The sequence below is a fragment of the Schistocerca gregaria genome, chromosome 1 (assembly GCF_023897955.1).
Source record: "Schistocerca gregaria isolate iqSchGreg1 chromosome 1, iqSchGreg1.2, whole genome shotgun sequence".
Lineage (NCBI taxonomy): Eukaryota > Metazoa > Arthropoda > Insecta > Orthoptera > Acrididae > Schistocerca > Schistocerca gregaria.
Window position 1 is genome coordinate 759,730,182 of NC_064920.1, and position 13,143 is coordinate 759,743,324.

The 13,143-nt window shown below is 39.3% G+C and overlaps 1 protein-coding gene across 3 annotated transcripts in view; it reads right to left on the reverse strand.

The window, feature by feature from the left end:
- The window catches only part of LOC126267979 (centromere protein I-like), a 351,312-nt gene that overhangs the window by 290,117 nt on the left and 48,052 nt on the right, over positions 1-13,143 (reverse strand). For all 3 annotated transcript variants that reach the window (XM_049973330.1, XM_049973337.1, XM_049973346.1), the window contains exon 4: positions 2,164-2,249. In XM_049973330.1, coding sequence (XP_049829287.1) covers positions 2,164-2,249 — 86 coding nt within the window. The remainder of the gene's footprint in view (positions 1-2,163; positions 2,250-13,143) is intronic.

The following is a 13,143-nucleotide window of genomic DNA, read 5'->3' on the forward strand; positions in this document are numbered from 1 at the left end:
AATGATGTAGTGAAGTTTCATCAGCAGTGATTGAATTTGAAAGAAACTCCAGATCTTCCTCTAACATCATCTTTAACTGCACGCAGACCAGCACGCTAATGTCCTTTTGTTTGGAAATCAACAGTCCTGGAATCCATCACGCATAAACACATGTCGTCTAATTTTTCTGTCACAAACGAGTGGGTGGCACCCAATGAAATGTTCAATATTTTAGAAAGTAATGTTAAGGTAATTTGTCGATCCTCTCTCACAATGACAGCAGCAGTTTTGATGTTTTCTTCCTTAAGAGCAGTAACTTTATCAACGGGTCCACCTTCCTTTGAAACTGATTGTCTCCCCTCTTTACACATTTTAACCACCTTCAACCTGTGCTGTAGGGAAGAATAGACTCTCCATAGGCCTCCCGTAACATTGTATAGGCCTCAGCTGAAGATTTGTTGAGACAAAAGCAGAATTTCAAAGCTGCATGTTGTTCCTCACTTGTTATCGCCATACAGCGGTAGGCGATACTGAACACGTCTCGCCTTGCCCGCCTCTGACAGGTGGGAACCAGGAGTCCCAACAATGAAACTACTACAGCGTGTTTGTTGCACATTAAGCTAACAGAATATCGTAAGATAAAATAAATTATGACCATAAAAAATTATTATCATTATTTATTGAACAGCCCTCGTACTAATATATAGAACCCCTAAAAAAAAAAAAAAAAAAAAAAAAAAAAAAAAAAAAAAAAAAGGAAAAAAAACGCATCAAATTTGTGCATAGTTTGATGTCAAACATTAGTACCTCCTACTTTCTTTATTTTTGTATCACTAGAAAGAGCAGGTGATTTTTACTAGAAAAGATTACTTGTTCTGGAGGTCATCCAGACAAGGTTTACACAATGTGATTGAAAATACTACTGTCAAGCATTTCAAGACAGTAGTTATATTTAATGTTTGATACATCTTTTGTTACTTATACGTGCTGTAATTTCTATATTTGCTAATGCTTTTATTTTTTATCATTTAACTGAAAACATTCCGGTGGGCAAATTGACATTTGCAAGTGTGCATGCAGAAGGTCCACTGGCACTGGGCTTACCAGTCTGGCACATTCCCCCACCCTGCAAACTGTCATTGTTGCTGCCTGGTGTTGATGTCTGAACCTTCATCTGTGACAGATTGTACTGTTGCACCATTTGCAATTGCAGCTAAATGTCATCAGTTTGCAACTGGCAATACTGGGAATATTTTGATTTTGGTTGATAATACCCCAAGTCGTCATTCACATTTTTCAGTTGAAAGAGAAAATAGAAACCCCACCACCACCACCACCACCACCACCACCACCACCACCACAAACACAACTCCGCTGTGAGGTGAATCACAGGATAGTCCTATTGGACCACAAATGAAGCCATTAAAACAATAGAACCTGTTCTAGCCATTATTTCTATTTTGTCTACTTATTTGGTCTTACACTACTGTCCTAATATGATATTCACTGTAAAAAGTTGCATCTGCTGCTGCTGCTGCTGCTGCTACTACTACTACTGCTACTACTACTACTACTACTACTACCAAAAAAAAGTTTTGTTGAAGTTCACCTGAAAAAATTTAAATCAGTTACTGAGTTTTGCAGAAGAATTAACTAAGAATGTTCAATAATTTTTTTCATATTTTAAAATATAAACAACATGAATAGATTGAAGCATTTTCAAAATGTGGGTATAAAGTACCCCCCTGTTGGTATTGCTGGGGATAAAGACAAGTGGCCAAAACCTATTTGAGTAATAATACTAAAAGCCCTACACAGAATATAACTCACAGAATGTGTGTAGATTGCGAAAAACAGAAGGAATTTATAGTATCTGAGTAATCTTGAGATAATTGCATGTCTCTGTAGGTGCAAACACAAGTCTGACTGAAGCACAATGTTATTGTACTTACAACAGTGATATTGGCCACCGAATTTCATTTCTGTAGTGTAAAGTTTGTCAGATTTTGTTTTTAGTACAGAAAAACAGCATATTTAGTGGTTTAAGTTGGAAAAGGAGAGAGAAATTAAATGAGGGATGACAACATGAAGACAAATAATACTGGAATATAGTTAAAACAGGTTTGTTGCTAATAGACAAAAAACAAACAAAATGCACACTCCAACAATTATCAGCAAACTTACCAGACTTTCAATAAAAGCTAGAAAATAAATTTGTTGATAAAAGCTGCCAATCGTTTGTCTGTCTGCGAGCTCATTCTCCAGCAAAGCTAGAAAAAACAAAAAGAATATGTCAAATAGCATCTAACAACACTTCTGGAAAGGTTGAACGTAAACAAAATATTCTCTACAGGCTTTTTTTTGCCAAAATACTTACGCAGTGTGTTTCAAAGTCATTGTTTCAAACGTCTAGGAATGACAGATCAAGCCACGTAGAACAACTTTTGTTAGAGGCAAAATGTTTGCTCTTACTTCCAGACAACACTAGGCACACTTTAGTATATGTCGGTCCTGAGATGATGAGATTTCACGAACTAACAGAGCCTACTAATCAGGTGTGAGACATACTACCTACCACAGTGATCTGACAGTGTGATTTTTCACAAGAAACCAGTAAGAATGAGTACCTACAAGTGGAGAAAGATATTTTAGAAGTGAGTCAGAAACTTTAATTTTGCTGGGCCTATCCCCTCGTAAAGAGTAGATGATTGGCCGACAGGCAACACACAATGAATATTAATGTAGAAGTATGCTTATGTCCTGCTGCCTCTCTGGGACATAACCAATATAAAATGACACCTTAAGTAACTGGAAAGTGCCAACAAACATTTTGGCTAACAAAAATTGTTCCTTGCAGTGTGATGTATCATCCCAAGATGTTTGATGGAAAGATTTCCAAAGACACTGCATAATGTCAATCTGCAAGTTATCCATATTGTTTCAAAAAAAAACATCCTTTCTTCTTTCTTTCCACTGGCAGCAACAGGAGTGTGTTTCCTCAGACAGTGTACTGTTACTCAGACAGTTTACTGTTGATTTGTACCATATAATACTACATTCCCTGAAACGGAGAACTTCCACTTTTCAGTTAAACATGTTTTATTGACAAGTGAAAATTGCAAGTGAAACTTTTGCCACACATTAAACTAGTTTCTATTACCACATCATCACATATTGATCTCACGAAGTAAAAACAAACATTCTTATTTAACATAGGGTTTTATTTCTTCTGAAAGATGAGTACGAGGGACAATTTCCAAATGTATTAAATGATTCCAAAATCCATGTGAAAGCCTCAGACACATACAGGTTCTAAAGCATATAACTTCTGTGCAGTCTGCTTAGAACTGAAATTAGTTATTTAATGAACTAAAAAGGGTGTTTGACTGCATCATTATCTTCCTTTGACATTAAGTGATGCCTTCCTGTTGAACATTGGAAACTGAGGCACTCGCAATTATTAAAACATTGTGAACTAGAAGTGAACACTGATGACAGTGTTCCTGTCTTGCAGCTGGAAACCTATGTCCAGCAGCTGGTCCATGTGGTAGCATAAAGTTCAAAACTGTTTCGTTTAAGTCATAACTGATGTCTATTATCTCTGCAATCCACCAGTCACAGTCATACATGAGGGACACAGACATCCTTCTTTGCAGGTTGTGAATCTGAATATTCTCCTGCTGCTTCTGAGGTCTTGGCTGGACAAATGAAATTTCTTCTTTCTTGCCCTTTAAAGTTCATGCAGTATAAGTTCGCTCATCGCTTTGAGTTCAAAAATGAGTCTTCTGAATTTCTTTCACAGAAATTCCAAATCAGACAAAGTCCTTGTAGAGGCATGCAACTATTATGACTATAATTAATGGAAAGAACGTAAAAGATTGTGGGATTGCTTAAGAACAATTGCTGGTTTTCTCTGAATTTGATTATCAACTGCCATAGCGTGTTTCCTCCCCCCATGAACCATGGACCTTGCCGTTGGTGGGGAGGCTTGCGTGCCTCAGCGATACAGATGGCCGTACCGTAGGTGCAACCACAACGGAGGGGTATCTGTTGAGAGGCCAGACAAACGTGTGGTTCCTGAAGAGGGGCAGCAGCCTTTTCAGTAGTTGCAGGGGCAACAGTCTGGATGATTGACTGATCTGGCCTTGCAACATTAACCAAAACGGCCTTGCTGTGCTGGTACTGCGAACAGTTGAAAGCAAGGGGAAACTACAGCCGTAATTTTTCCCGAGGACATGCAGCTTTACTGTATGATTAAATGATGATGGCATCCTCTTGGGTAAAATATTCCGGAGGTAAAATAGTCCCCCATTCGGATCTCCGGGCGGGGACTACTCAGGAGGATGTCGTTATCAGGAGAAAGAAAACTGGCGTTCTACGGATCGGAGCGTGGAATGTCAGATCCCTTAATCGGGCAGGTAGGTTAGAAAATTTAAAAAGGGAAATGGATAGGTTAAAGTTAGATATAGTGGGAATTAGTGAAGTTCGGTGGCAGGAGGAACAAGACTTCTGGTCAGGTGACTACAGGGTTATAAACACAAAATCAAATAGGGGTAATGCAGGAGTAGGTTTAATAATGAATAGGAAAATAGGAATGCGGGTAAGCTACTACAAACAGCATAGTGAACGCATTATTGTGGCCAAGATAGATACGAAGCCCACACCTACTACAGTAGTACAAGTTTATATGCCAACTAGCTCTGCAGATGATGAAGAAATTGAAGAAATGTACGATGAAATAAAAGAAATTATTCAGATAGTGAAGGGAGACGAAAATTTAATAGTAATGGGTGACTGGAATTCGAGTGTAGGAAAAGGGAGAGAAGGAAACATAGTAGGTGAATATGGATTGGGGCTAAGAAATGAAAGAGGAAGCCGCCTAGTAGAATTTTGCACAGAGCACAACTTATTCATAGCTAACACTTGGTTTAAAAATCATGAAAGAAGGTTGTATACGTGGAAGAACCCTGGAGATACTAAAAGGTATCAAATAGATTATATAATGGTAAGACAGAGATTTAGGAACCAGGTTTTAAATTGTAAGACATTTCCAGGGGCAGATGTGGACTCTGACCACAATCTATTGGTTATGACCTGTAGATTAAAACTGAAGAAACTGCAAAAATGTGAGAAATTAAGGAGATGGGACCTGGATAAACTGAAAGAACCAGAGGTTGTACAGAGTTTCAGAGAGAGCATAAGGGAACAATTGACAGGAATAGGGGAAAGAAATACAGTAGAAGAAGAATGGGTAGCTCTGAGGGATGTAGTAGTGAAGGCAGCAGAGGATAAAGTAGGTACAAAGACGAGGGCTGCTAGAAATCCTTGGGTAACAGAAGAAATATTGAATTTAATTGATGAAAGGAGAAAATATAAAAATGCAGTAAATGAAGCAGGCAAAAAGGAATACAAACGTCTCAAAAATGAGATCGACAGGAAGTGCAAAATGGCTAAACAGGAATGGCTAGAGGACAAATGTAAGGATGTAGAAGCTTATCTCACTAGGGGTAAGATAGATACTGCCTACAGGAAAATTAAAGAGACCTTTGGAGAGAAGAGAACCACGTGTATGAATATCAAGAGCTCAGATGGCAGCCCAGTTCTAAGCAAAGAAGGGAAGGCAGAAAGGTGGAAGGAATATATAGAAGGTTTATACAAGGGCGATGTACTTGAGGACAATATTATGGAAATAGAAGAGGATGTAGATGAAGACGAAATGGGAGATACGATACTGCGTGAAGAGTTTGACAGAGCACTGAAAGACCTGAGTCGAAACAAGGCCCCCGGAGTAGACAACATTCCATTAGAACTACTGACGGCCTTGGGAGAGCCAGTCATGACAAAACTCTACCAGCTGGTGAGCAAGATGTATGAGACAGGCGAAATACCCTCAGACTTCAAGAAGAATATAATAATTCCAATCCCAAAGAAAGCAGGTGCTGACAGATGTGAAAATTACCGAACTATCAGTTTAATAAGCCACGGCTGCAAAATACTAACGCGAATTCTTTACAGACGAATGGAAAAACTGGTAGATGCAGACCTCGGGGAGGATCAGTTTGGATTCCGTCGAAATGTTGGAACGCGTGAGGCAATACTGACCTTACGACTTATCTTAGAAGAAAGATTAAGAAAAGGCAAACCTACGTTTCTAGCATTTGTAGACTTAGAGAAAGCTTTTGACAATGTTGACTGGAATACTCTTTTTCAAATTCTAAAGGTGGCAGGGGTAAAATACAGGGAGCGAAAGGCTATTTATAATTTGTACAGAAACCAGATGGCAGTAATAAGAGTCGAGGGGCATGAAAGGGAAGCAGTGGTTGGGAAAGGAGTGAGACAGGGTTGTAGCCTCTCCCCGATGTTATTCAATCTGTATATTGAGCAAGCAGTAAAGGAAACAAAAGAAAAATGTGGAGTAGGTATTAAAATTCATGGAGACGAAGTAAAAACTTTGAGGTTCGCCGATGACATTGTAATTCTGTCAGAGACGGCAAAGGACTTGGAAGAGCAGTTGAACGGAATGGACAGTGTCTTGAAAGGAGGATATAAGATGAACATTAACAAAAGCAAAACGAGGATAATGGAATGTAGTCAAATTAAATCGGGTGATGCTGAGGGAATTAGATTAGGAAATGAGACACTTAAAGTAGTAAAGGAGTTTTGCTATTTAGGAAGTAAAATAACTGATGATGGTCGAAGTAGAGAGGATATAAAATGTAGACTGGCAATGGCAAGGAAAGCGTTTCTGAAGAAGAGAAATTTGTTAACATCGAATATAGATTTATGTATCAGGAAGTCGTTTCTGAAAGTATTTGTTTGGAGTGTAGCCATGTATGGAAGTGAAACATGGACGATTACTAGTTTGGACAAGAAGAGAATAGAAGCTTTCGAAATGTGGTGCTACAGAAGAATACTGAAGATAAGGTGGATAGATCACGTAACTAATGAGGAGGTATTGAATAGGATTGGGGAGAAGAGAAGTTTGTGGCACAACTTGACTAGAAGAAGGGATCGGTTGGTAGGACATGTTTTGAGGCATCAAGGGATCACAAATTTAGCATTGGAGGGCAGCGTGGAGGGTAAAAATCGTAGAGGGAGACCGAGAGATGAGTACACTAAGCAGATTCAGAAGGATGTAGGTTGCAGTAGGTACTGGGAGATGAAGCAGCTTGCACAGGATAGAGTAGCATGGAGAGCTGCATCAAACCAGTCTCAGGACTGAAGACAACAACAACAACATAGCGTGTTTCTGATTTAACCACATTGACTGATGGCATACTACAAACCGACAAAAGTAACAGATGTTATGTTACAAATTTTACAGAAACAAACATTCTTATCCAAATCAGTTCCAAGCGAACAATATTCAGGGGGAAAATACTTTTTGATACAGAAATACATATCACAGTAGATACTAATACACAAAAATTCAATGTAGATGCCAAATACTGTCATTACTAACATGTAGAATAACAGGTAGCACCATTAGTTGAATAGATTGACCCTAACTGTTGAAATACCATACAAACACTAACTAGCACCACTGTGTGTGCTGGGAGGAAGGCTCAGTCAAGCTAAGTGGCATAAATGTATTGATGCACATTTAATGAGCGCCATACAGATTTGGGACGAAAGTATTACATTTAAATTTTTAAGGAATAACTACCAAAAGTGCACATCAATACACACAAAAATTTAAAAAATTGCTTGCTACATACGGGCAAAAATCCTATCTTACTTATAAAAATAGGTACTATACATTTCATAAACCAACAACTAAAGACTTTATTTTTCCTACCAACTCATGCCATCCCGAATCTCATAAAAAAGAAGCTTTCTTTTACTCAATGTTCCACAAGCTAACCAAGTTTCAGTTGCACTGTGACACAAGAAGTAAAGAAATAGAAACAACTGTTAAGATAAGTTTGGCAAATGGTTTAAATGAAAAAGATATTAGGAATATAGGTAACGAAACGATCAGGAAAATTGAAAACTACAAATAAGAAAAACACCAGACATATTCCCTTGTCTTACTATTATCCACTATCAGACAAAATTGCAAATATGTTTAAGAAATCAATATATGGTTCGGATTCCAAATCAATAACAAACTAGGGCACATTGTGAAACATTGTTTGGAATCCCCAAAAAATCCACTGAGGTGACAAAAGCCATTGGATAGCGATACACACACACACACACACACACACACACACACACACACACACACACACACACGGCAGCAGTATCACATACACAAAATATAAAGGGCTAGTGCATAGTGCATTGGTGCAGCTGGCATTTGTACTCAAGTAACTCACGTGGCAAGATTTTCGACATGATTATGACCGGGAATTAATAGACTTTGAACATGGAATGGTAGTTGAGCAAGGCACATGGGACATTCCATTTTTTAAATCATTAGGGAATCCAATATTCCAAGATCCAAAGTGTCAAAGTATGCCAAGAACACCAAATTTCATCAAGCATTACCTCTCACCACAGAGAACGCAGTGGCCGACGACCTTCGCTTAATGACCGAAAGCAGCGGCTTTTCCACAGAGCTGTCAGTGCTAACAGACAAGCAACTCTGCATTAAATAAAGTAAAATCTGGCATTAATGGGCTATAGAAGCAGATAACTGACATGAGCACCTTTGCTAACAGCATAACTTCGCATGCAGTGCCTCTCCTGGGATCGTGACAACATCAGTTGGACGCTAGACGACTGGAAAACAGTAGCCTGGTCAGAGAAGTTCCAATTTCAGCTCGCAAGAGCTGATGGTAGGATTCGAGTGGGATGCAAAACCCATGAAACCATGGACCAAAACTGTCGATGAAGCACTGTGCAAGCAGGTGATGGTTCTATAATGGTGTTGGCCGTGTTTACACCAATGGACTGGATCCTCTAGTCCAACTGAAATTATCACTGACTGAAATGGTAACGTTTGACTACTTGGAGACCATTTGCAGTCATTCATGGACTTCATGTACCCAAACAATAGAGATTTTATGGATGACTCTAGACTATGTCATTGGGTCATAAGTACTTGCAAATGGTTCGAAGAACATTTTGGGCAATTCGAGTGATGATTTGACCACTCGTCAAATATTTATGGGAGATAATCAAGAGATCCATTCATGCACAACATTATGAACACTTTCGCAAATATGGACGGCTATAGAGGCAGTGTGGCTCAATATTTCTGCAGGAGACGTCCAATAACTTGTTGAGTCCATGCAACAATGTGTTGCTGCAATGTACCAGGCAGAAGGAGGTCGACACAATATTATGAGGTATCAGTGTAAGTATTGTAATGCCAATGTGTACAGGATCAAATGTGGATCCTGTTAATGTTACTACATTGGACAAATGGGAAGAGAATTCAAAATATGTTTCAGGGAGCATGGATACACTCGTAATGGTAGTGTTCTTGAATAAAGCTTAAGGGAACAGAGTCATCATTTAGTTCAAACTGAGAATTGTTTATAAATATTGCACATTGAAAATAAGGATAATAATCAATCAATGAAATGGAAATTTACGTCAGCAGCCAGTTGAACAAGACCGTTTTGATTAATGAGCACACAGCGATCAACCATACTTGGTTTTTCAGCTTTTTAAATGAACTGTTCTTCCACTAAAATAATATAGTATCCCATTCCTGCTTATTCCATTATCTGAGCTTCGATAACCTTTGGTTAGTGAAAATATAGCTTCAGCTAATGTCACACATATTTTGCCCTAGGTCAAATGAGAGACGACCCACATGTCTTTGTTCCGTTGTGAAACTGAAGTTGTAAATTCATTTGTGAAGTTTTAACTCTACCTAATGTTGTACAAATTTTCACTTGGTTTTGTGACCAATGATGCAAGATCTTTTACTTTGTAATAAAAAAGAAAATGTATTTTTATGCTAGCCAATTTGCACTGTAATAGATTCCAATCGGTCATATTTTGACAATTTCACATATGTATATAAACAAAAAACCTTGCAAAGATTTTTATCTGTTGGTTTTATGTAAGATGTCATTTGAATTTTTATAACAAAGATATGAGTTGTGCCCTGTGTGGGTAAGTAATTTTTTTACATGTTCTATATACTGACACATGCTTTTGGCAACTGTGGATCAAAAATTTAAATGTAGTATATACATTGGCCACAATCTAAGTGGTGCTCTTTAAATGTGCACAGACATGGTTACGCCATCTAGAGTGACCGAGCCTTCATCCCAGCACACATAGCGGTGTTCGCCATTGTTTGTGTGGTATTTCAACAGTTGTGGTTGAACTGTGCTACTAATGGTGCTACCTGTTATTCTACATACTAGTAATGTCAGTATTTGCTGCCTACATCAAAGTCTCACATATTTGTATCTAAAATGGTATGTATTTCTGTGTCAAAAGCATTTTGATCTTTAATACTGTTTATTTGCAACTGACTTTGATAAGAAATGTATGTTTCTGTAAAATATGTAACATAACATTTGTTACTTTTGTCTGTTTGTAGTAGGTCATCAGATGACGAGTTAAAACAGAAATGCACCATGAGAGTTAATAAACAAATTAAGAGAAAACCAGTGGCTGTTTTTGAGTAACCACACAGCCTTTTTAAATTCTTTTCATTAATCCTCTCACAGGGGTAGTGTGTTTGGACCATTCTTCTCTTTTCTGCTGGTGAAAATCTTCAGTTTCCTCTTTGGATGTGTACGTTTTCAGCCCTATTGTAAAATCCTTGGCATTCAGAATTGCAGCTGTACTTGGGCTGTAACGATTGTTTTTTGTAACATGGTGCTTAAAAAGGCCCCTTCTTGTGACCAGCAGCACTATATACCTACTCCACTGACTTAGTCAATTCAAACATTTGGTAATGATTTTTGAAATGACTAGGAGTACCATCCAAAATCTCAATGATCTTTTCCGTCTGTGACTGTACTTGTTAACAGTTTCCTGCATCACTTATAACTGAAATTCCTGCGATCTTGTTTTGAAAATATGTGACTCCCATAAAAATTTAACTTTGGTAATTACTTCAATGATATCGTTGTACTTATTATGGCAACGTGACAGACCAGTTCTCAACAAAATCACAGTGAAGCACTAAACATATTTCTGCAGCCTGTACACGTCCCTTTACTTCTGCAATGTGTTGTTGCTGCAATTTCTTCAGATATAGTGTATTATTGCTTTAACTGTCTATTTCCCAAGTCAATTTATTTGTGAATGACAACAGTTTTCTTAATTAGTTTATTTTCCTCTCACATAGCATATGTAAATTCTGAAGAGTCATTAGTTGTGTCTGTAAACAAAGTCCTCCACTTCCATGGCAATCATCACATTTCTGAAACAGAAGGGTCTCTTGCTTTACATCTTAAACTACACACATCATAAAATGTTTTGTATCACTCCGGTTCCCTGAACTCCTGAAGATACACATTGACTGTGGATATTGTATCACAGACACAGTCCCTTTGACTGTTCAAAAATGTCACTAAACCCGCCCAAAGATGTAAATAACCATGCAAGAGCAGTGCCTATTAGACAGAAGGGTGTCCACCAGCCGATCAGTTCCAGTCATTCCACCAGGAAGGAGGTACATGGCTCATGTTGTCTGTAGTTCAACCATGCATAGACGATCAATACCGTGCTACGATTGCATCCACATTGTTACTTTGTGCCAGGAAGGGCTCTCAGAAAGGGAAGTGTCCAAGCATCTCTGAGAGAATCAAAGCGATGTTGTTCGGACATGGAGGAGATACAGGAAGACAGGAACAGTCGATGATATGCCTTGCTCAGGCCATCCAAGGGCAGTGGATGACTGCTACCTATGGATTATGGCTCGGAGGAACCCTGACAGAAGCGACGTTGAACAATGATTTTTGTGCAGCCACAGGACATCACATCACGACTCAAACTGTGCACAATAGGCTGCATGATGCGCAACTGTGTTGCATATGCCTTCAACCTGAAAATCGTCAGAGATGTGTTTGGAGGCAACCCAGTCAGGCAGAATGCCTTGGACACACTGTCCAGCGTGTGCAGCAAGGTGGAGGATCCTTGCTGTTTTGGGGTGACATTATGTGGAGCCAACGTATGCCGCTGCTGGTCGTCGAAGGTGCCATACCGGCTGTACGATACGTTAATGACATCCTCCGACCGATAGTGCAACCGTATTGGCAGCATATTGGTGAGGCATTCGTCTTCATGGCCAACAATTTGCATCCCCATCGTGCACGTCTTGTGAATGATTTCCTTCAGGATAAAGACATCGCTTGGCTAGAGTGCCCATCGTGTTCTCCAAACATGAACCCTATCGAAAATGCCTGGAATAGATGGAAAAGGGCTGTTTATTGGCGACGTGACCCACCAACCACTCTGAGCCGTTGAGGAGTGGGACAATCTGGACCAACAGTGCCTTGATGAACTTGTGGATAGGAGGCCACAACGAATACATGCATGCATCAATGCAAGAGGATGTGCTACTGGGTATTAGAGGTATCTGTGTGTACAGCAATCTAGACCACCACCTCTGAATGTCTCGCTGTATGGTGGTACAACATCCAATGTGTGGTTTACGTGAGCAATAAAAACGGCAGAAATGATGTTTATGTTGATCTCTATTCCAATTTTCTGTACAGGTTCCCCAACACTCAGAACCGAGGTGATGCAAAACTTTTTTTTGAAGTTCACAAAGTCTAACCAAGGGGTCACTGTCACATGTTCAAGTACATTCTTCAGTTATCACACAAAGTTCAAAATTTGCACAATACACACACACACACACACACACACACACACACAAACTGACATCTCTAGGTGTGTGTGTGTGTGTGTGTGTGTGTGTGTGTGTGTGTGTGTGTGTGTGTGTTGAGTGACAGCAGCAATCCAGTGTAGTGTGTGGAAAGGGGGTGGGGGGACAAGATACAGTAGGGAACATAACTCAGGAATGCCTGCTGTAGCATGCAGGAACTATATAGTAGCAAGACAAAGTTGCTAGGTGCAGTGTTGGGTGACCGTAACGGAGAGAACAGGGAGTTCGGGAGTAGAAAAGGAGAAGAGCAGAGAAGGGAAAAATACTGGCAGGTGCATTGGCTGAGTGCGGTGAACATTGAGCTTGAGGGGACATGAACTGGCAGAAGGTGATAGGACAGAGGGGCCAGAAAC